This window comes from Polyodon spathula, chromosome 2, assembly GCF_017654505.1.
Source record: "Polyodon spathula isolate WHYD16114869_AA chromosome 2, ASM1765450v1, whole genome shotgun sequence".
Classification (NCBI taxonomy): Eukaryota; Metazoa; Chordata; class Actinopteri; order Acipenseriformes; family Polyodontidae; genus Polyodon; species Polyodon spathula.
In genome coordinates, this window is record NC_054535.1 from 89,008,319 (window position 1) to 89,027,787 (window position 19,469).

Sequence of the window (19,469 nt, forward strand, 5' to 3'; positions counted from 1 at the left end):
CACGTGCATCATCACTGTAGTAAACTGGAGGCAAATACCATGGCTTTTAAGTGCGCAACATCAATGTTTCCGTTTTTGTCCAATTCGACCGACTGGATCTTCATCCCTGCCATCTGGGCACTGGCTGGGTTTGTGCCATGAGCAGATTTCGGAATGAGACAAACCTTTTGAGAGAGAGAGAGAGAGAATGAATGAATGAATGAACCTGTTACTTTAAGGTGGTTTACCAATTTACGTAATTAACTTAAATCACCTCCCCCTCCCCTCCCCCCCCCCCCCCCCCCCCCCCCCCCTCCCCCCCCCCCCCTCCCCCTCCCCCTCCCCCCTCCCCCAACAGTCATCAAGCCATGATGTTACAATAATGTACCGCACAACAAAATGCCTTAAACAGGTGCAGCTTACTTACAGCCATGACTTGATAACTGACGAGGACAGACCAGTAATTTCAGGCAAACAATCCAACAGCAAAGTGAGGTTTACCAGAGCCTTTAGAACATAAAGACTTTACATACTTCAATTTAAGGAGGAATGCACCATCCAGCATATTCTTCACAACACAAACACAAAAGGATTCCCACCACCAGGTGGCACCTCACTTGTACTTAAACAGACTATATACATAGTAAGATTCTATAATGTATTACACAGTAGTGAGTGGGCTGATAAGGCAAAGTCACACTACCATAAGAGACCAGTTGAAATATACGTGCCACACTTACTGTCCTGTGTGCTTCTCCTTTTGCGTTTAAAAAGGCTTTAATGGCAGCCAGGCCAGCATATTCTCCTTGTGCTCCACTAGAAAACAAAAAAAATACAGGAAATTAATGGAGAAGGTAGAAATAAAATGGTTATATCTACATAGAAACACAGATGGTATATTTATAAGGCATGGGCCAACACTACCCTTTAAAAACACAATGCAGCAACAGCAAAATATCTGCAAAACAAGATATAGACTAGGACTATCGAAACAGCCCAAACCCACCAGTTTTTTTTTTCGTAAACTATTATTTTTTTTTTTTTTTAAGGTTTTAAAATCAAATAACTGTATCGCATGATTTTGAATACATAATTTAGCCACTGCAATTAACTGGGTTATACTTCGTTGAACAGTTTAATCAGTCTTCATATTTGAGTTTTTATGCAAACTCTTCTAATTCTTTCTTTTTGTGGCAGAGGATTGGCTTTATTAATAATAATAATAATACACATCTGGAACTGCAGGTGGTAGCCTTAAGAGGTGGCCTTAATATTGTGGATGGCTTTACATTGCTGTCAATAGGAAATAATCTTGTCTGAATTGTATAACATAACTGATTGTTGCAGTATGCAGCTTTGGGAGTTCAAAAGTGAGAAACAAGTTGTTTTTTTCTAGTTTTGCCACATTATTGGTTTGACTTTACACCAAAGTGCAACGTGCTACATTTCTTTTGTAAAGACCTTGCTAAATTTTCCTGTCTATTTTATTGTAATATTAAACTTTATGAAACAGTAGATCACAGAAACCTGTGTTGATCACTTATTATGAAACGGTCCATTGGCAATTTAACTGAAAGCTTACCAAGAACGTTTATTTGAAATTGATAGGGGTTCATTTATTGGTACACCTCACAAGTTAATCATGACAGATCATAGGTAACTCGTAGATGGACATATGAAGAATTGGTTATATTTTGTATGCACTTTGTAAATGGGATACAAGGTCTTTACTCCTAAGGGCATGTTTGTGGTAAAGAAAACCAAAAAAAAACACTATTTAAAAACTCAGAAGGTTAATTTAAGCATACCTAAACAGTTATTTGTAACAGTTTGAACATTTTAATTCAACATGGGTCAAATTGCAATGGGAAGTCCTATTGCACCAATCATAATTCTAGACAGATGCATCAGTGACTACATTTATAGTAATAATCCAAGGTCAACAGCATGTACACTTCATGCTTTTGTGAAACTATGGGGCAGTGACAGGACCCAACATTTCCTATGAAAAAGGACACTGTCTGGCACACTGTCTGACTCCTGAGAGACCGCAGGCCACCTTGAAGGTTGTGTTTTACTTTCAAAAGTTAATAAAACCAAATTATTAAAAAAAAAAAAAAGTTCTAAACCTACTTTTGCATGTCACAATGAGGGCGGATAAAGTCTGTCAAGGATTAGATGTACAGTTTATAAAAACAATGCCAAACTCAACCTGCACCGCATGTTAGTCATGAGGCTGAATGTGAAAAACAGGTCTTGCCTAACATCCAGTCATTACAACTTTTCAGCAAGTGAAATGATGAGGTCATCACTTGCTATACATACATATGTACATTGTGAAATGCTATGAAAAGATAGCATTCTTTCTGTGAGGGAGGTTACCACTGTTATGTATGATGTTGAACCTTTGAACATATGATTTTGCATATACCTTACTTACTAACCTAGTGAACATGCAAGCCGACATTGAGTTTTCCCCAATAACCCCCCCCCCCCCCCCCCCCCCCCCCCCCAAGCACTGAATACTGCAACATCTGATAAGGGCTGGACAAACTAATAACTGATCAATAATTAACACGCATCATTTTATTAGAAGGTCGATGGGGGATTACTGACAGGATGACTGACAGTTTGACTTAATCTTTAATCGAAGTTATTACTTTTAACCCTAAATGGAATGGAATGGGAGTACACCAACCTGTGCCAAAAGATTCCCCTGAATAAATGCAAGAGACTAACTTATGATTAATTTTAAGCCTCGTCCATGATTAAGTTAAAAAACTGCTGACACACAAACTGGCAAATAGTATTGCTTATTGCATATGATAGAATTAGGGTTTTGTGGAAAACTCTCCTTATTCTGTGCAATTTGATTGTGAGCAAATGAAGTATAAAATTGAAAATTACCCGAAGAAGTCAGCACAATTTGAGAAAATATGATCAACTTCAGTCTCATATTCCCTACATAATGATGCTGCTCAGCTTCTGATACTGCTAAGCAACATTGGGTCACCAAAGTAAGCACTGACCTGTTTGGCTGGAAGGATATTTTGTCGTATCCAGTGATTTCACACAAGTCCCGCTCCAGTTCCCTGAAAAGCTGCTGGTAGCCCTGAGCCTGATCTAGAGGCACGAAAGGATGGATGTTCGCAAACTCTTTCCAAGTGATTGGCTAGCAAGAGAAAGAGCCAGCTTTAAGCAACAAGTGACCAACACAGTACAGAGAATACTAGCACTGCCCAAGTAAGGAGTAGAATTATTCTCCTTTTGATAGAAAAGTTCAGATAGACTGTCAGGAGGGTCTGGCCTTGAGACACCTCCTATAAAAGTACATGGTACACAATACCGGCGCCTTGCAGGTGCTCAAAGAAATAACAACGAAAACAGAAGGCAAAAATAACAAACCGGCGCAGGTGCTCAAAGAAATAATAACGAAAAAATAACAACACTAACAAAACTACAAATAAAAGGTGCTGCACTCTGCAGCAACATCCCGGTCGCCAATGCCCGTGCAACCCGTATCTCCGTCCTACGCTGCCGGTTACCTAGCCTGCTCTGTTATATTTAAGGGGTCTGCCCAAGGGTTCCCCTCTCTCACTGTCTCACTGTGACACTTCCGTGTCTTTCTCTCCCGGCTGGTTCTCGGTCCGCGACCAGCGTTTTCGCACTCTCAGAGAGTCTACAAGGGCAGACCTGAGGAGACAGCAGAGCGTTATTTTATAGGACCAACAATCACCCAAGACTCGCCTCTCAGCCATTCAGAGAGGGGGGAAAGTCCACACACCCACTTTCCCACCTCGCTGTGTCACTGCCATGACTCACAGGCGGTTATTGGGCGACTGCCGCCCTCTTCCTGCAGTCCATGAACACGCCAGCAGAGTCAGCACAGATCTCTCCCTGCTACACTTCCATATTCCAAGTGTAAATGATTTACTTAAAACGCAATGCGAAAAAAAAAAAAAAAACTTACTGAAAGTTCAGAAGAACTGTTGAGTTTCATGGTGCAAGAACCCTGTATTTAATAAAAATAAAAAGTTAGCACAACACACAAATTAAAATAATGAATTTATCAATATGTCAATGGCTACATGTCAAAATAATTCATGACTTACCAATGGTATCATGCTGTGTACAAGGGAAATGTCTTTGTTCTCCAGTCTTTTCATGTAGCGAACAATATTAGTTTCAGAGCGATAACTGTCAGAGAGAACATGGATTGAATTATATTAGGAAGAATGGTTACCCAATATTTATCCAGAAGTGGTTTGCTGTAGTTACGTGAGGACAACAAGTTGTCTTTGAAAAAGAGCTCTGTCTGTTTTTGCCTAGTGATGACTGGCCTAAATGAACCCAAAAACCTCTGATAATGCAATAACACACACACAGTATATATATTTAGTGTATGTTTATTAAAGATACCAGCATTTCTATTTGCTTTAAAAAAACCATTCTGTTTGTATTTAGCAACTTCTAATGACTAGGGTTCTTTTTAGTACATTGTTTGTTCACAAAAGCCAATGAATGTGGAAGGTATCACATTCAAAACAGGTGCCAAGGACATACCTAAAAAGAGCTAGCAGAAGTTCAGTAGAGCTCATAGCAACAGGGACCAAATCATATTTTTTCTTCATTAAAATGTAGGTTCTCAAAGTATACGACTGTTCCTTTTACCTTTAAGGCAGGCAAACATTCACCTTCAAAAAGCAATAACTCAGAAATGTCAATCATTTACTTAAGGGGTTTTTGCTAGTTCTGCAACATTACAAGTTTGATTTACAAAACCACATTGGAAATGCTTTGTGAATATGGCCCAATACCTCTTCTGACCGATGGAGTGTATCAAGTTATGGGTAAACATTTGATTTATTCATAAACCTGCCTGTTAAAAACTGTATGCGAGAGAAAACTGCTCGTCCTTTTGAAAGGAGTTCCGAAGATGCCTCTTTTTTCATCCCCCATTTTTTCAGCAATCAATTCCTGAGGGGGACAGTAACATTGAATGGAAAATTTGAGAAAATAAAATACAGAATACAGATCACAACTATAATAAGCACAGGTCAAACATACTGCACACCATCATCCAAACACAACCGGGAACCGCAATTGCTCTCCATTATTTAAACCAATAAATAATTAATTCGCCAAGGACAATATCGTTGCATCCTTGAAAGTGGTGGAGGATTGCTATTTAATCAAATGCAACAGAGGGGTAAGTTAACAGTATTTATATTGCTCCAATAGGCCAGAATTGGATGATGTAATGTGGCAGTCCTTCCTCCCAGGCCTGAGTTTATAAACTTCACTATGCCCTTGTGCTACTGGGACCCAGCTTTACTAATCTGTTCCCAAGCAGCAACACTTTGCCTTTGGGTGCCATGCTGGTGATCCCAGCTCCACTCGTCTACTTACCGCAGAGGATTCACATCCAAACACCCAAAGAAGGTTGTCTAAATCTCTTTCGGTCACCGTCTCATCAAGGGACACTCCGAGCTTACCATGCAAAAAAACGATATATAGGATTAGGTTTTTCTCTCACTTATAAATTAGGCATGAATTTGAAATACTGTAGGATATGCGAAACTATATTTCGCAACATAACATTGATAGATGTTTTAAAATCACAGGATATAAAGCAAGGTTAACAATACCAGTGGTATATGCCATTAACTGCAAGTACTTGAAGTTCAAATAAACATTCACTTTAAAGGAATCGTTGTAAAAGAAATGTCCTTACTCCTCAAAACTGTTTCACTACCACTCAAGCTTTGCATCCGTCCCCATTACCACCCCACATGGGGGGTAATGATCTCTGGGTCAGGTCTTATTGCTTAATTATAAAGAGATGGTCTTTAGCTCAAGTTTGACACAGAATTACAACCTTATTGCTATTGAGTAATGTGGAGCTTCCTCTAGGTCTGGGTTTGATATGATGTTCAAGGCTGTAACGGCGTCAAGCTCTAGGGTGCCAGATTGTAATAAATATCCTATCAAATTATTTAACTTAACCACATTACCAGGACCAGAAAACCCATCATCCTAATCAAGTCCTATATAGTCAACCAGAGTAAAAGGGGACTATTAATTAATTGAATAACCAAACAAGTTGCTTATGAGGTAAAATATATATATATATATATATATATATATATATATATATATATATATATATATATATATATATGGCTCCAGCTTTAAGTCCATTTACCCATAATAATGAAACCAAATTACAACAAAAAAAAAAAAAACATATACAGAACAAAATATTAATTAACCAAACATAAAAAGATAACAGTTAATTGCTACGGTAGTAACAAACAGTACAAGACAATGAAAAGCTTTTCATCCCTATTGGAAACCTGCTTTAAATACGGTCCTTCCAAGAGACAAACTAACTTTACCATTGTATTACCAAAGACACCTCTTTAGTAATCAATGCCAGTGGTTGCGGGAATATACCCTCACGAGCCAAGTTACACTATTAAACTGCAAGCCGAGTTTCAATAGTCTCAGCAAACACACACAATGCAATAAACACACCCAACAATTGATCAACAAAGCAAAAGTTAATTAACAATTTACTAAAATAAAATACAGAAAGAAAAAAACACCAGTATACTATAAAACAATATTTAACATTATTTACTGGTCAAAACAAAATAAATAAATAAATAGAGGGAAAATAATAAGTAAAGAAAATAACACACGAGTCTGTATAATACACAAGGATTGTCGGTAATACTTTAGCAGTTCTGATAGACAGAGTAATGTTCATTTAATATGCTGCAAGTCAGTTATGTTCGAGCTATTTTCTCTTCCTTACAGAGACTGTATTGGATATTTAACCAGTCACAGAAATGTCAATTTCCCTTTAGTAATCGAAACAATGATGCAGGAATTCTTTCAATAACTTAAAACCAAAACTACCCATGTTCAAAACTGTACGACCTGTTCCGCTGGAACAAACAGGTTAGTTAACCTTGTTTGTTCATCTGGCCTCCGGCACGTAGTTTGTTCCAAGTACTTGGCAAGTAGTTTAGTTAATGTTTTCCTCATGCAGCCGCTGATAATATAGAAAACTTTTTTCTTTTCAAATTGTTTTCGTTCGAACACACCATCACAGTCACAGCCCTCAGCTCCAAACTTCCTGATAATATCACACAATGCCTTCCATCCCAGACTGCATAGCAAACAGGAACCGCCAACCTCCATACAGCACCCGAAGTGACCTCCAGCGAGCCTCCTCAACAAGCTAATTGTTCCACTTTTATACGCAATTAGTTCTCTTTTAAACGGACAGTATCGATATGTCGTGTTTGCCACAAGGTCACACAGCAGGAAGGGGTTAAGAATAGCATCATCATTACCATCTGGGAGTGTTCATTCCACTTCATGACTTGCTTACCACATCATCACTGTAGAGCCGGAGGTTCAACTGACACTGAGCAGCCCTATCTAGGATCTCTTTGGCGGCCACTCCACACTGAATCTTCAAGGTGTCAAAGAACATCTCATGTTCCAGCTTGTGTCCAGCACGCTTAAGGCCTGCAGGGAAAGAATCACAACAAAACAAGTGTTTATCATTACAAAATAGACTCCAGTATGAAGAATCTGAACACACACCCCCACCCAAAATACAAAATGAAATGTTACTGGTTGTATACATTCTGTATTGATCAGTTCAGAGAAGATTAATCCTAACTTTAAAATTAATAAAACGCTTAACAAACATATAAACTAGTAGCCAAACATTATGTTCTTCAGTGTCTTCAATGTCAAATCAAACTTTGTTGATTCGACTTGGTTTCTTGTATTGTATTATGACTATTTAAGCTACATCTTTCACCCACACCGAGTTCAGGTCAAGTGGACTTATGCAGCTGTTGGCAAGGCTATAGAGTCAACAGTAATTCTATTCAACTTGATTAGGGGGCAGGGGGTTGAAAGATACCTTCAGACAAGATTAGAGTAGCATTGTGTACTCTCTTTGCAATGTGCTTCAGCCCCTGTGAACCATGGTAGATGGCATACATAGCTGCCATGTTCGCAAGCAGTGCCTGAAAAACAGAAGATCAGACATGAATACAGCTTGGCTTTTGATAGAGACGCTGTCTGCATTGAAGAACAAGCAATATAGTTCATACAAGTTGAAAATGTATACATTAGGATTCCGTATGCCTACTAATAATTTCTTCTAGCTTTACCTGAGATATTGGTGTATCAAGTTATAGAAGTATTGGGTTGTGCTTACCTGAGCAGTGCAGATGTTGCTGGTGGCTTTATCCCTCCTGATGTGCTGCTCTCGTGTCTGAAGAGCAAGGCGATACACCTCTTTCCCGGCTGCATCTCTGCAATATAACAGAAACTAAATATTATTTAGTGACTGTTAAAAATAAGTTATGCCAGGTACATACACACCTGCTAAGGATACAGTACAACATTCTGTACCACAGCGTCGGCATTGACAGCTGCATCATGTTAGTAAACCTGGTGTTTGTCACTGTGATCACCATTTCAACGTACTAAGCAATAAATAAATACTGAAAGCCGATGAAACTCCTCTTTTCACAAACTCTCAAAGAATATATTTATAGACAGAGTAGGGGGAGGATGTGTACAGAGCAGAAGCTCTGCACATGGGTGTGAGTGTCTGCTGATGGAAATTGTGTTTAATTGAGTGATTAAGGGCCGATTTGAAAAATGTGGAATGTGACCAGGTGTTAATGGAAGGATTACCCCTGTTCACGCCCTATAAAATAACAAAGGAATGAATGTTTGGTGAGGGTTGTGTAGAAGGTTTAGGAGCAGAGAAGGAGTGTGCTTTGAGTAAAAAGGGAGTCTGTTGTTTTGTGTTTGTTATAAGTGCTCAGAAAGCGCTGAACTACATTTTCTGTCTCTGGATGAATGCTATTTCTGCCGCTGGCCAGCCTTCATCTGACAAATATTATGTTACCACAATAATATATACAGTTGTAGTCAAAAGTTTACATACCCCAATGGAGCATACCTACAATCTAGCATTTCTTAGAATTAGGTTCTGCATTATCATTGAAATTTATAGCATCTTGTAGACAATACTATCATAGCATTAAAGGGTACGAATACTTTTGAATGTGCATTTTTGGAGTTTTGCTACAAATGATTTTTCCTAGAATTATTTTTTCAAGAAATTTCTATAAATTATAAAATTTCCACTGGGGTATATAAACTTTTGACTACAACTGTACATACCGGTAAAAAAAAAAAAAAGTTTTGAAATATTAAAAATCAAAAAGTTAAATAATCTAATTTGAAATTAAGTTAATTGTACTTTAATGTTTCTATTAAATGTTAGTGTTGTAACACTAACCCTTGCCCCATTGCATTATGCAAAGTGTGGCATCCATCACTCTGCTTAGTAGGTGTGGGTCTGTTCACACCGTCAGCTTTTTTTTCACAAGGTCAGATAACAAAGAACACAGCCTCACAAACAGGAAGTTCATGGGGGTTTTTAACAAACACTGAGGCAGGAAGACAACGGTTCCACTGACTACGACGAAAAGCCCAAGTAAAGGAATGGGTTAGAAGAGGAACCCCCCCCCAGGGCATGTACTTCTGACAGTTCTAGCTTAATGCTAACACTAGGTTTAGCTGAAGACATTTCAGAAAAAACAGAAGGCTAAACCTATCAAAATTAGTTTGTTTTTAAAAGTCACAACATTCTGTGTTATTCAGTTTCTATCTCACAAACCACAACTGGTATGATCATCCTGAAAAGTTGTCTCTGTTCCCATTTTTACTGTTAAAAAGTAGGCTTAGAAAAAACAGGCAGTGAAAGTGCATTCACAATGCTGAATCGAATACCAGATTAACACGGAAATTAGTGTTTGGGTGTGAAACTGTATGTTTCCTTGAAATTTCATAGAAAATATTTATCATTGCTTAGGTCAGCTAGAAGAATGGCTCTGCATTTTAAAAAAAACACAGTAAGTCCCAAATATCCTTCTTGTGTGTCTTATTTTGCGACCCATCTCTTACCTTGTGACTCCCACCATTCTCCCGGGCATCATTCTAATCAGGCTTCCTTTCACCCCAAAAAAGGCAGCATGGGGACCTCCGTAGCAGAGCGGCACTCCAAACCTCTGCGAGCTCCCCATGGTGATGTCCACCCCAAACTCACCAGGTGGTCTCAGGACACACATGGCCAGCAGATCAGTCGCGCAGCATGCCAGTGCCTAGGGCAAAAAAATAAATAAAACACATTACAATTAAAAAAGAAAATTGGAGTTTTGTGATCAAAAAGCGTAATCTAAAGGGAAGGCATATCACAGAAATCGTTTGAACACCAATCAAACTGACTCCTTAACAGCCTACACATTGACTTTTCCCAGATTGATTGTCAGGGTTTACAATGCATATAAGATAAAGAAGAATTAATCCAGAAGCAGCACTCTACTAATCACTTGGGAGTACTTCCAAAGCATTCAAATACACAGCAAGAAAAAGCAGCAGTTAAACCCATGGAAGCAAATATGAAGCATTGACTAGCCCTAAAAATTGTTAGTGAGCAACTCATCACAAAGACTGTCAGCCCTTTTCAATCATCAGACAATGTGAAGAGCTCCCTCTGTTAGGCTCAGCTCTCTGTTTCATAGATCAGATCAGCGTGGTTACAGAAATACTTAAAAAGAAGCCTTAGACAAATATTTTCACAAGTCAGTAAAATGTCTTCATGTGATAGATCATGCTTTTCAGGCGACTACAGGCAAGGTTGACAAGAGTATGAAATTGTCATTATTTTGAAACACAGTTTAGAAACATTTTGGCTTGATATTGTTTAAATGTTGTCTTGCTCATGAAATTTTCTAAACTTTGGAGCATCAGTATATAAACAAGTCTTTTGATGACCTTTTTTACAGTTCCACGGTTCTCACCCCATTTTGATGCGCTCGGTCTACAAGTCCTGCAAAGTCCTCAACTCTTCCCTCGGTATCTGGGTACTGGAACAGTACACCAGAGACATCTTTACCACTGAAATCCATCTCGTGGGGATGCTTCAGCTCTGCGATCACTCCAATGTAGCTACCAGACAAGACTCAAAATTAGATGGTATGCACACACACACTACAGTACCCTCCAACGTGTGCGTTTCTTCCATGCTGTGGAGTGTCTGCTCACATCAACTGTGGTCCATAGCGGGTGCTTTAAGTTCCTAATTTACAAAAAGGTTAATTAACTAGCATCTTAGTGAATGAACAGATTAGACTGCATGCTGAACTTGGAACAGTGAACAAGCCTGACAGATGCAATAATTGAAGAAAATTGAACACACAACCAGGACTGAGCCTCTGAATGATTAAAAACCACAATGGACAAAGTGTCATTGTGGAACATATCATGTGACAACTCTACCCATTTTCAGTGCTCAGCAGCTAATATTTTACTTACCACTGCTGTTTAGCCACTCAAACGACTTTATAACCACCTTGTATTAAATCACTACGGTCCTTAAATCCAGCAAGAACAACATCTACTGAAGCTCACTTTTACTTCTAGGCTCTTGAGAATAATAACCTTGGTTGAATACAAATAAGTTTCAAATATACCCACATCAAAATATCATGGACCATTTTTATTGTGCTTCGAATAGGGATAATGACCACTAAAAACTAAATATTTGAAACTGTGGTTGATTTATATGAAGAAACATTACAAATCTACAACATGCTAATAATGCAATCAAATGGCTACAACAAAGTCAGAAAGTAGCTGGTGATAATACCCAGCCACGCCTCTCCACATGACATTGCTATTAGTAAGCAGTGGTTCATGGGAGCTCATTGGGATAGGTATGAAATTAACAAATACAAATAATAAAAAGGGTACTTCTTACTTGGCTCTTGTCTGCACCACTGCGATTGTCTGAGGGTGGCAGCGTGGGTCAATGTAAAACTTCATTTTCTTATTGTGCCTGGAATTAAAATAATACAATTTGACTCTCCACATTCTGCATTAAAGCATATTTCTATCAGAACAGGAAGCAACTGGCACAAATAAGAAAGTCAATATACAAGTTCACTTTTAAAAAGATACAATAACCAAGTCTTTAAAGAAAGAAAGAAAAAAAAAAGCATAGTGGTTTATTTTTGTTTTTCTTAATTTTTTTTTTTTCAACCACATGACAAATGCAGGATACAGCCAAATGCACCTAGTCTCTTTAAAGTGAACGCATGCGACCACCGCTGCATTCCCAGTAGCAAGCGTACCTGTGACACAGCTGCATGGCCTCAGCCGCTGCAGTACCTTCATCCAATAGGGAGGCGTTGGCCACATCCATGCCTGTGAGGTCACACACCATCGTCTGGTAGTTCAGCAAGCTTTCTAGGCGCCCCTGGGATACTTCAGGCTGGTATGGAGTGTATTGGGTAACCCTGATGATGGATGACAGCAAAATCGTTTGTCAAAAACCAACAGTCAAAACCTCTTATCAACCTCTATAAATCACCCCTGTAAATAAACATCACTTGATATAATGGAAGTCAATGGGGACAATCCCAATATCACTTCGGTTAATCTCACATTAAACATTCATACAGCTGATTACCACTCCTGTAAGCTATGACAGGAAGGTTTACATTTGGGTAAATTATATTCAGAACATTCAAATACTGTACTGCATGGTACAGTAGAAAAAAAAATCTAGCATACATAACACTGCAATTGTGTTAACAGCCTTTTTTTTAATTAAATAATGTGTTACAGTGTAATGCTGTATACTGAAAATGTGTATTGCATCAATGCTTTCCCGATGTTTAAATACTTACTTTGCCAGGTTACTGATGAACAATTTGTACCACGTCCCTTCAAAGTGATATTAAATAGGTCTGAAAGTCTACTTGAAGTAGTTTGTAAAAGCCTGCTGAATACAAGCATTTACAAAACTACTTGAGGACAGACTAATACTTACTAAAATATGTATTTTATGTAGCAAAAGCTTCTGAATTTTTTTTTTTTTTTTTTTTTTTTTTTTAAAACACACACATTTGGGCCCAGGTATACCCCATTTCATGGGAAAGGGAATACAATTTAAAAGTTACAAGCAACTGTTGGGTTCATTTAAGGACCCCAGAGTGAACCCAAGCTGTTTGTTAATACTTTAGTAAACGTTTGATTAGCCTTGTCTCCAAAAAATACACAAAGAACTGGACCCATTGACTAGATAGATTGATTTAGACTTTACCCTTGGAAGCAAATATACAGACCATCAACAACCTAACAAGGCATGTTTTACAAAAGTGCCAAGGTATGACACCACTTGTACATTTCCAACAGGAGAGAGCATTCTGCTGTTGTGAAAAAACAAACAAACATTCACAGCAGAGGACTACATTTGGCAAATAGATAAGGCACCAAAATTAAGAAATATTTTCTAGGACCACCACTGTGGGGTCATAAGTCTCAAGTCAACCCTATTATTGGGTAACTCCACTATGCCTGTTGCATAAAGACTTGCAACTGAGAGCAGAGTGAAAAATAATGCCAAGGCAATTTATCTAAGGAAGTCAGCAGCCACAAACAGCTACTTTCACAACAGAATCATTTATTTTTCTCCAAGGTCACCATGAAAACAGCTCTGCTATATCTAGGTAATACAGTACAGAGAAGAGCTTGCATACATTTCTCTCTGAAGCAAACATTCTTGCTACCTCACCTGTCAGTGAGTTGCCATTCATGTTATGGCAATGGGGTTTGTTAGGGCAGTTTCTGGGATACCATTTAGGACAGTGACAAAGGGGGAAAACAGGGCATGGTGAAAGGGGGTAGGGGCTCCAACAAGGGATAAAATGTATCCCGACAATACTAAAGCAAACAAGCATGGTATCTGAACTGTTAAAAGAATACTTTACAGATTCCCCACCTAAGGTCATAGCTTAAAGGAACACAAAAGTGACACATTATTACAGCATATCTTTATATAATTATAGAATACGTTCGTTCATCTTCACCCTTCTATACTGTAAGCAAGGCAGAGTGTTTTTTCTTTGGTCTAGAATGTGAGACCACTGTACATTCTGTTTGTACGGTATCTGTCAACCAAATTTTGTGGAAACCAAATCTATAAAAATAAATACAGCATTCTGTGTGTGGAGAGTCTGCATGCTTTATATTGCTACAGCAAGGAATACAATATCGTTAGTTTATATAAAAATATTTTTGGACATTTGTTGCTGTTTTTTGAGAGCATGTTTTTTTAGTTTTTTGTTTTAGTTGAAATCACTGGAAAATACATATCATGTGCACGCAGGCTGTTTGTTCAGTATAGTATATTCTATCTGCAGTGTTGGAATTCATATATACATGTCCTGTTTCTGTTTATTTGCTTCACAGCCATGTTGTTTGTGGTTAGGGTTTACATGCCAGACACCCACTAACATTCCTCTTTCAAACTTGGAATCTTGACTTCCTACTTGGATAAGTGACTGATAGCTAACTCATCTGGGCCTTATACAGTGCATGGTCACTCACTTGGCATATCGGATTGTACATTTCCTTTGCACAGCATGCCTTATTTATTCCCAGTTGTTTCCAGTAAAGTGCTACTGTTTGTTATAATGAGAATGTTTCATACAGCTGGCAGATAAACACGCCTATACAGTGCACTTCACTTAATTGCATACTGAATAAGTGCATATGCTATTTAACTGAACTGCAATTTCTGGGTACAAAAAAATGTGCTATTTGTTAACAAGGTATTGCACTCCTCTCAGACGTAATGTAATTCACTTAATTACATGAAGGAGAGCCCGTTGATTTTTTTACACGCCTGTATAATTAGTTCTGATAATTGCATTGGCTGAGGAGTTGACCGCGTAACCACAAGCAACTTGACTTGCCATTACAGCGACTTCTAAGAGGAGCTGAAGTTTAAAAATAGTCCCGGAAAAAAAGTCGATTGCAGCCGAGTTTCCCCAAATTCAGAACAGGGAGAAAATTCCTTTAGAATCGCAGAGCAGCAGCAATCGAGACAGAAAACACAGACTTGAAAGCAGAAGGCATGAAGGCACGCTATTGATACCATCAGTCATGTTTTATGCAGTCCAAGTAATAAATATACTGTTCCTACATACTGTAGTCCTGAAGATATAAATATATACTGTACACACTGCATATCCTGTGTGTTATTCTTTATGTATTTCTGATGTAATAAATATATACTGCTAGTTTGTTATAAATAGTTATGAACTAGCATGAGTTTAACTTTGTGCAATAATACAGTATGTAATTACCCAATCTGTCCAGTCCCAACTCCATGCAATTAAATGGAGTGCACTCTACATAGCAGGCTTGGTGGTTCAGTGGGTAAAGAAAGAAGCTTGTTACCAGGAGGTTCCCAGTTCAATCCCAGCTCAGCCACAGTGTGTGACCCTGAGCAAGTCACTTAACCTTGTGCTCTGTCCTTTGGATGAGACGTAAACGCTCCTGTAAGTAGCTCTGCAACAGCATTTGCGATGCACAGTTCACCCCTGTCTAAGTCACTTAGGATAAAAGCATCTGCTAAATGACTTATTAATAAGTTAGTAAAACAAAGACACAAACCATCCTGAGTTTTCCAGCAGGTTGCGCTGAATGGCCTGTGGCACTGAGCAGTTGTAGTAACCCATTCCAATATAGGACCGCCAGATCTTGTTCTTGCTTGCTATCTTGTAGAGTGTTTCTAAAACTTCGTTCTCACCTACAAAAAAAAAAAAATACATTGGCAGTGCACATGCATGCTGTGAAGGAGGATCTGCACCATGAACCACATCAAACAGACTGAAAAAACCATACCAAGCTATAGCCTTCAATTGCAAAATCAATGAGGTGCCGGTACTGTGAAAAAAAACTTTTAAAAATGTGCTAATCCAGCCCACCTTTCTACAGAGCTCCAGAGTGAATAAGCCCACAGCCCGAATGAAATTATATATATATATATATATATATATATATATATATATATATATATATACACACACACACACATATATATATATACACTGAAGTAGGTTGGGCTGATGTAAATGGAAGGAGGGTTGTTTAGTGCAAGCGCTTTGGGTTATCTAGACAAACAGAGACAGAATGCACCCTATAGCCTGGAGATCGCAGATTCAAATCCAGTTATTGCCAAACATGACCAGGGGTTCCTAGGGCACAGCACACAATTGGCCGAGCGCCGCTCTGGTAGGGAGGGCTTAGGTCGGCAGCGGAATTCATGGTTAACTGAACACCAGCGACCCCTATGGCCGACAGGGCGCCTGTGGTCCTGCAGTGGAGCTATCAGATCTGTGTTGTCCCCCGGCACTATAGGTCCTTCTTGTTGGTCTACTTCCATGTCATTTCAACACTTTCGGCTATGTTAATATATTTATATAGCCACCATGCACTTCTGATATTGAAAGTAGGCTATGCTTAAAATAGCTTTAAAAATGCACAGAATAAACTAAATGTCCAATAAATAAATGTACAGAGTGCAAGTTGAGGTTCAGTCAAACTGCATCAAATGTTTAAAAAGTGAAGTTTCACCAAACACTTTTTGAAATGTAAATATTGAACTTTTAATTGAGTGAGCGAGTGCTTTGCTGACTTCTGATTAATATTACAAAGTAAATCAGACGGAGATCAAATTGAACAAACAAATATTTATTTGATTTTCAGAATTAAAACATAAATGTTCCAATAACAATTGCTGTCTCAGCTTTGACGGTCTCACAGGACGCTGTGATTTGGGACAAGCCCCCCTGCCCTCCTACGGCGCGCGTTTATTTTTCATTGAAGTTAATGTTCTCGCTGATTCAGCACCAAAAAGCCTTTCATAATTCCCCACCACTTTTTCTGCTAATACATTTAGCTCCTGGTCTGTAAACTTTTGATTCCATACTGTGTCCTCCTGGGTTGCTGTCACTGTGACAAACTCAGAGCCGTATTAACCTTTTCTTTCGAGCCCCCTATAATAGTGTGTGTAAACCAGATACATAATTCAGTGTGTTGAATTCTCCATGTTGTGACAACTTGCAATGAATAATTTAGCTTGCTTTATTTCTGCATACAATTAGCTTAGTGAATAGAGCTACCGCTGGTTCATTTTTGCATGTGGTGTGGCTCCCCCTGCCATGCGGTATTCATGGTCATTTACCACTGTTTAGTGGAAGCGACAGCGGGTGGGAGAAGTACAGGCGTGGAAAAGAGCAGAGCAGTTTCGAAGCAGTTTGAAAGCAGGTTGACGGCTGCAGAAGAAACTAAACTTCAAAATAAAAACCTCAACATGGTCTTCAAGCCTGTAATCTGTGACACCTGCTTGATGTGGGAAATCCGAGAAAACCCAGCGGAGCTAAACCAAGTGTGCGTAAAGTGCCGCGCGATCCAGGATTTGCATAAACTAGTAAGTATGCTAGAAATGGAGCTGGAAGAAGTGAGACAGCAACAGGATCTTGAGGAACTGGCACACCCACAATTCATGGAAGTCTGCATCACCCCTAACAGACTGAAAGCCACCAGGGAGATAGAAGGTCAGAACAGCCGGGTTCAGGTAGGCAGAAGCAGGGAAAAAAAGAAACTTCGTCAAACACCACCACCAGAAATCAAAACAACCAACAGATTTGAGTCACTTCAGAATTGTGATGAGCAGAACCAACAACAAGAGAATGAAAGGAACAACATCCAGGACCCTATTGACAGTGGTGACCAGACAGCAAAAATAAGGGAGGTCATGATTGTTGGGGACTCCATATTGAGAAACACAGCAAGTTCAGTTCGCAGTTTGGACCCCCTTACTACAACAGTGTGCTGCCTTCCAGGAGCCTCGGTCAAGCACATCACTGAGAACGTGGACAGGCTCCTAGAACGAACAGGAGACGACCCGGTAGTAGTCGTCCACATCGGTACAAACAACATTGGAAGAGACAGACCAAAATCCCTGCAAAATAAATTCAGAGAGCTAGGAAGGAAATTAAAAGAGAAAACCAAAACTGTGGTATTTTCTGGTATACTACCCGCACCTTGCAAAGGACCATATGGACAGCTGGAAATAATTAATCAAAACGAATGGCTGAAGACGTGGTGCACACGGGAAGGCTTCACCTATCTTGATCATTGGACCACATTCTACAACGAGGACTATCTGTATAGACGGGATGGACTGCATTTAAATAACAAGGGAACTAGTCTACTCGGAGAAAAGATCCTCGAGCAGGTTCGGAAGCATTTAAACTAGAAAGGAAGGGGGGAGAAATCAACAAAAAAACAGAAGGGAGACCGCATCAAAACAAGAACAACAACTCAGGTAAGACAACCATTAAATGTATTTATCTAAATGCTAGAAGTATCAGAAACAAAATTCTAGAACTTGAAGCTACTGCACTAACAGGTAACTATGATGTGATAGGTGTTACAGAAACGTGGTTATCTGAGAGTGATGGGGACAAATATAATATTTGTGGGTATACACTGTATAGGAAAGACAGGCAGGACAGAAGAGGAGGAGGGGTAGCGCTATACATAAGAAACAGTCTTGAAGCCCAGGTGTTAAACCTGGACAAAGAAAATAAAACCGAATCAATATGGGTCAGAATAACAGACAAAAATTCAAAAGGCATAATAATAGGAGCATGCTATAGACCGCCAGATTCAGACGGTGAGCACAATAATCTGTTATACAATGACATTAGAAATGTGTGTAGCAAAGGAGAAGCCATACTAATGGGGGATTTCAACTTCCCCCAAATAAAATGGGAAAACCCGGTGGGTAGCGCGAAGGATGAAATAGAAATGGTGGAAATGACAAATGACTGCTTCCTAACACAATTTGTGAAGGCACCCACTAGAGGGGAGGCATGCCTTGATTTAGTCTTTTCAAATAACGAAGATAGAATAACTAAAACAGAGGTCAGAGAACCACTGGCAAACTCAGACCACAACATGGTCTCATTTGAAGTGTTTTTTAAATCCCCAAAAGTAAAGACTAAAGTTAAGGTTTACAATTTTAGAAAAGCAAACTATGAAGGTATGAAACAGAGACTAACAGAAGTAGATTGGAGTAAAATAGAGAAAACACCCACAGAAGAAGGATGGTTGTTCTTCAAAAATGTAGTACTAGAGGCGCAAAACAATTACATCCCTAAAGTAGACAAATCTAAATGTAAAACTAAATTGCCAAAATGGTTTAATAGATCAATTAAAAAAAAATATTCAGCGAAAAAAGGCACTTTACAGAGCATTAAAAAAGGACCAAAAAGAAAGTACGCAGAAAGAGTACACGGAACTGCAAACGCAAGTCAAAAAGGAAGTTAGAAAGGCCAAGAGAGAAATAGAAATGAACATTGCTAAGGGAGCTAAAACCAATTCCAAAATGTTTTTCCAATATTACAACAGCAAGAGAACATTCAAAGAGGAGATTAAATGTTTAAGAGATACAAATGGCAAAATCGTAGAGGAAGAAAAAAAAATAGCAAATATGTTAAATGATTACTTTTCACAAGTTT

General features: G+C 38.8%; 1 protein-coding gene across 1 annotated transcript in view; it reads right to left on the minus strand.

The window, feature by feature from the left end:
- LOC121303240 (glycine dehydrogenase (decarboxylating), mitochondrial-like) overlaps positions 1-19,469 on the minus strand; it is a 37,143-nt gene that overhangs the window by 8,413 nt on the left and 9,261 nt on the right. Inside the window, exons 3-17 of the mRNA XM_041233820.1 lie at positions 15,553-15,688; positions 12,222-12,386; positions 11,849-11,926; positions 10,890-11,037; positions 9,994-10,190; positions 8,228-8,324; positions 7,928-8,033; positions 7,382-7,521; positions 5,389-5,469; positions 4,859-4,956; positions 4,092-4,176; positions 3,950-3,991; positions 3,009-3,151; positions 720-795; positions 39-164 (exon numbers count right to left, since the gene is read on the minus strand). Of these exons, the coding sequence (XP_041089754.1) occupies positions 39-164; positions 720-795; positions 3,009-3,151; positions 3,950-3,991; positions 4,092-4,176; positions 4,859-4,956; positions 5,389-5,469; positions 7,382-7,521; positions 7,928-8,033; positions 8,228-8,324; positions 9,994-10,190; positions 10,890-11,037; positions 11,849-11,926; positions 12,222-12,386; positions 15,553-15,688 (1,718 nt within the window). The remainder of the gene's footprint in view (positions 1-38; positions 165-719; positions 796-3,008; positions 3,152-3,949; positions 3,992-4,091; positions 4,177-4,858; positions 4,957-5,388; positions 5,470-7,381; positions 7,522-7,927; positions 8,034-8,227; positions 8,325-9,993; positions 10,191-10,889; positions 11,038-11,848; positions 11,927-12,221; positions 12,387-15,552; positions 15,689-19,469) is intronic.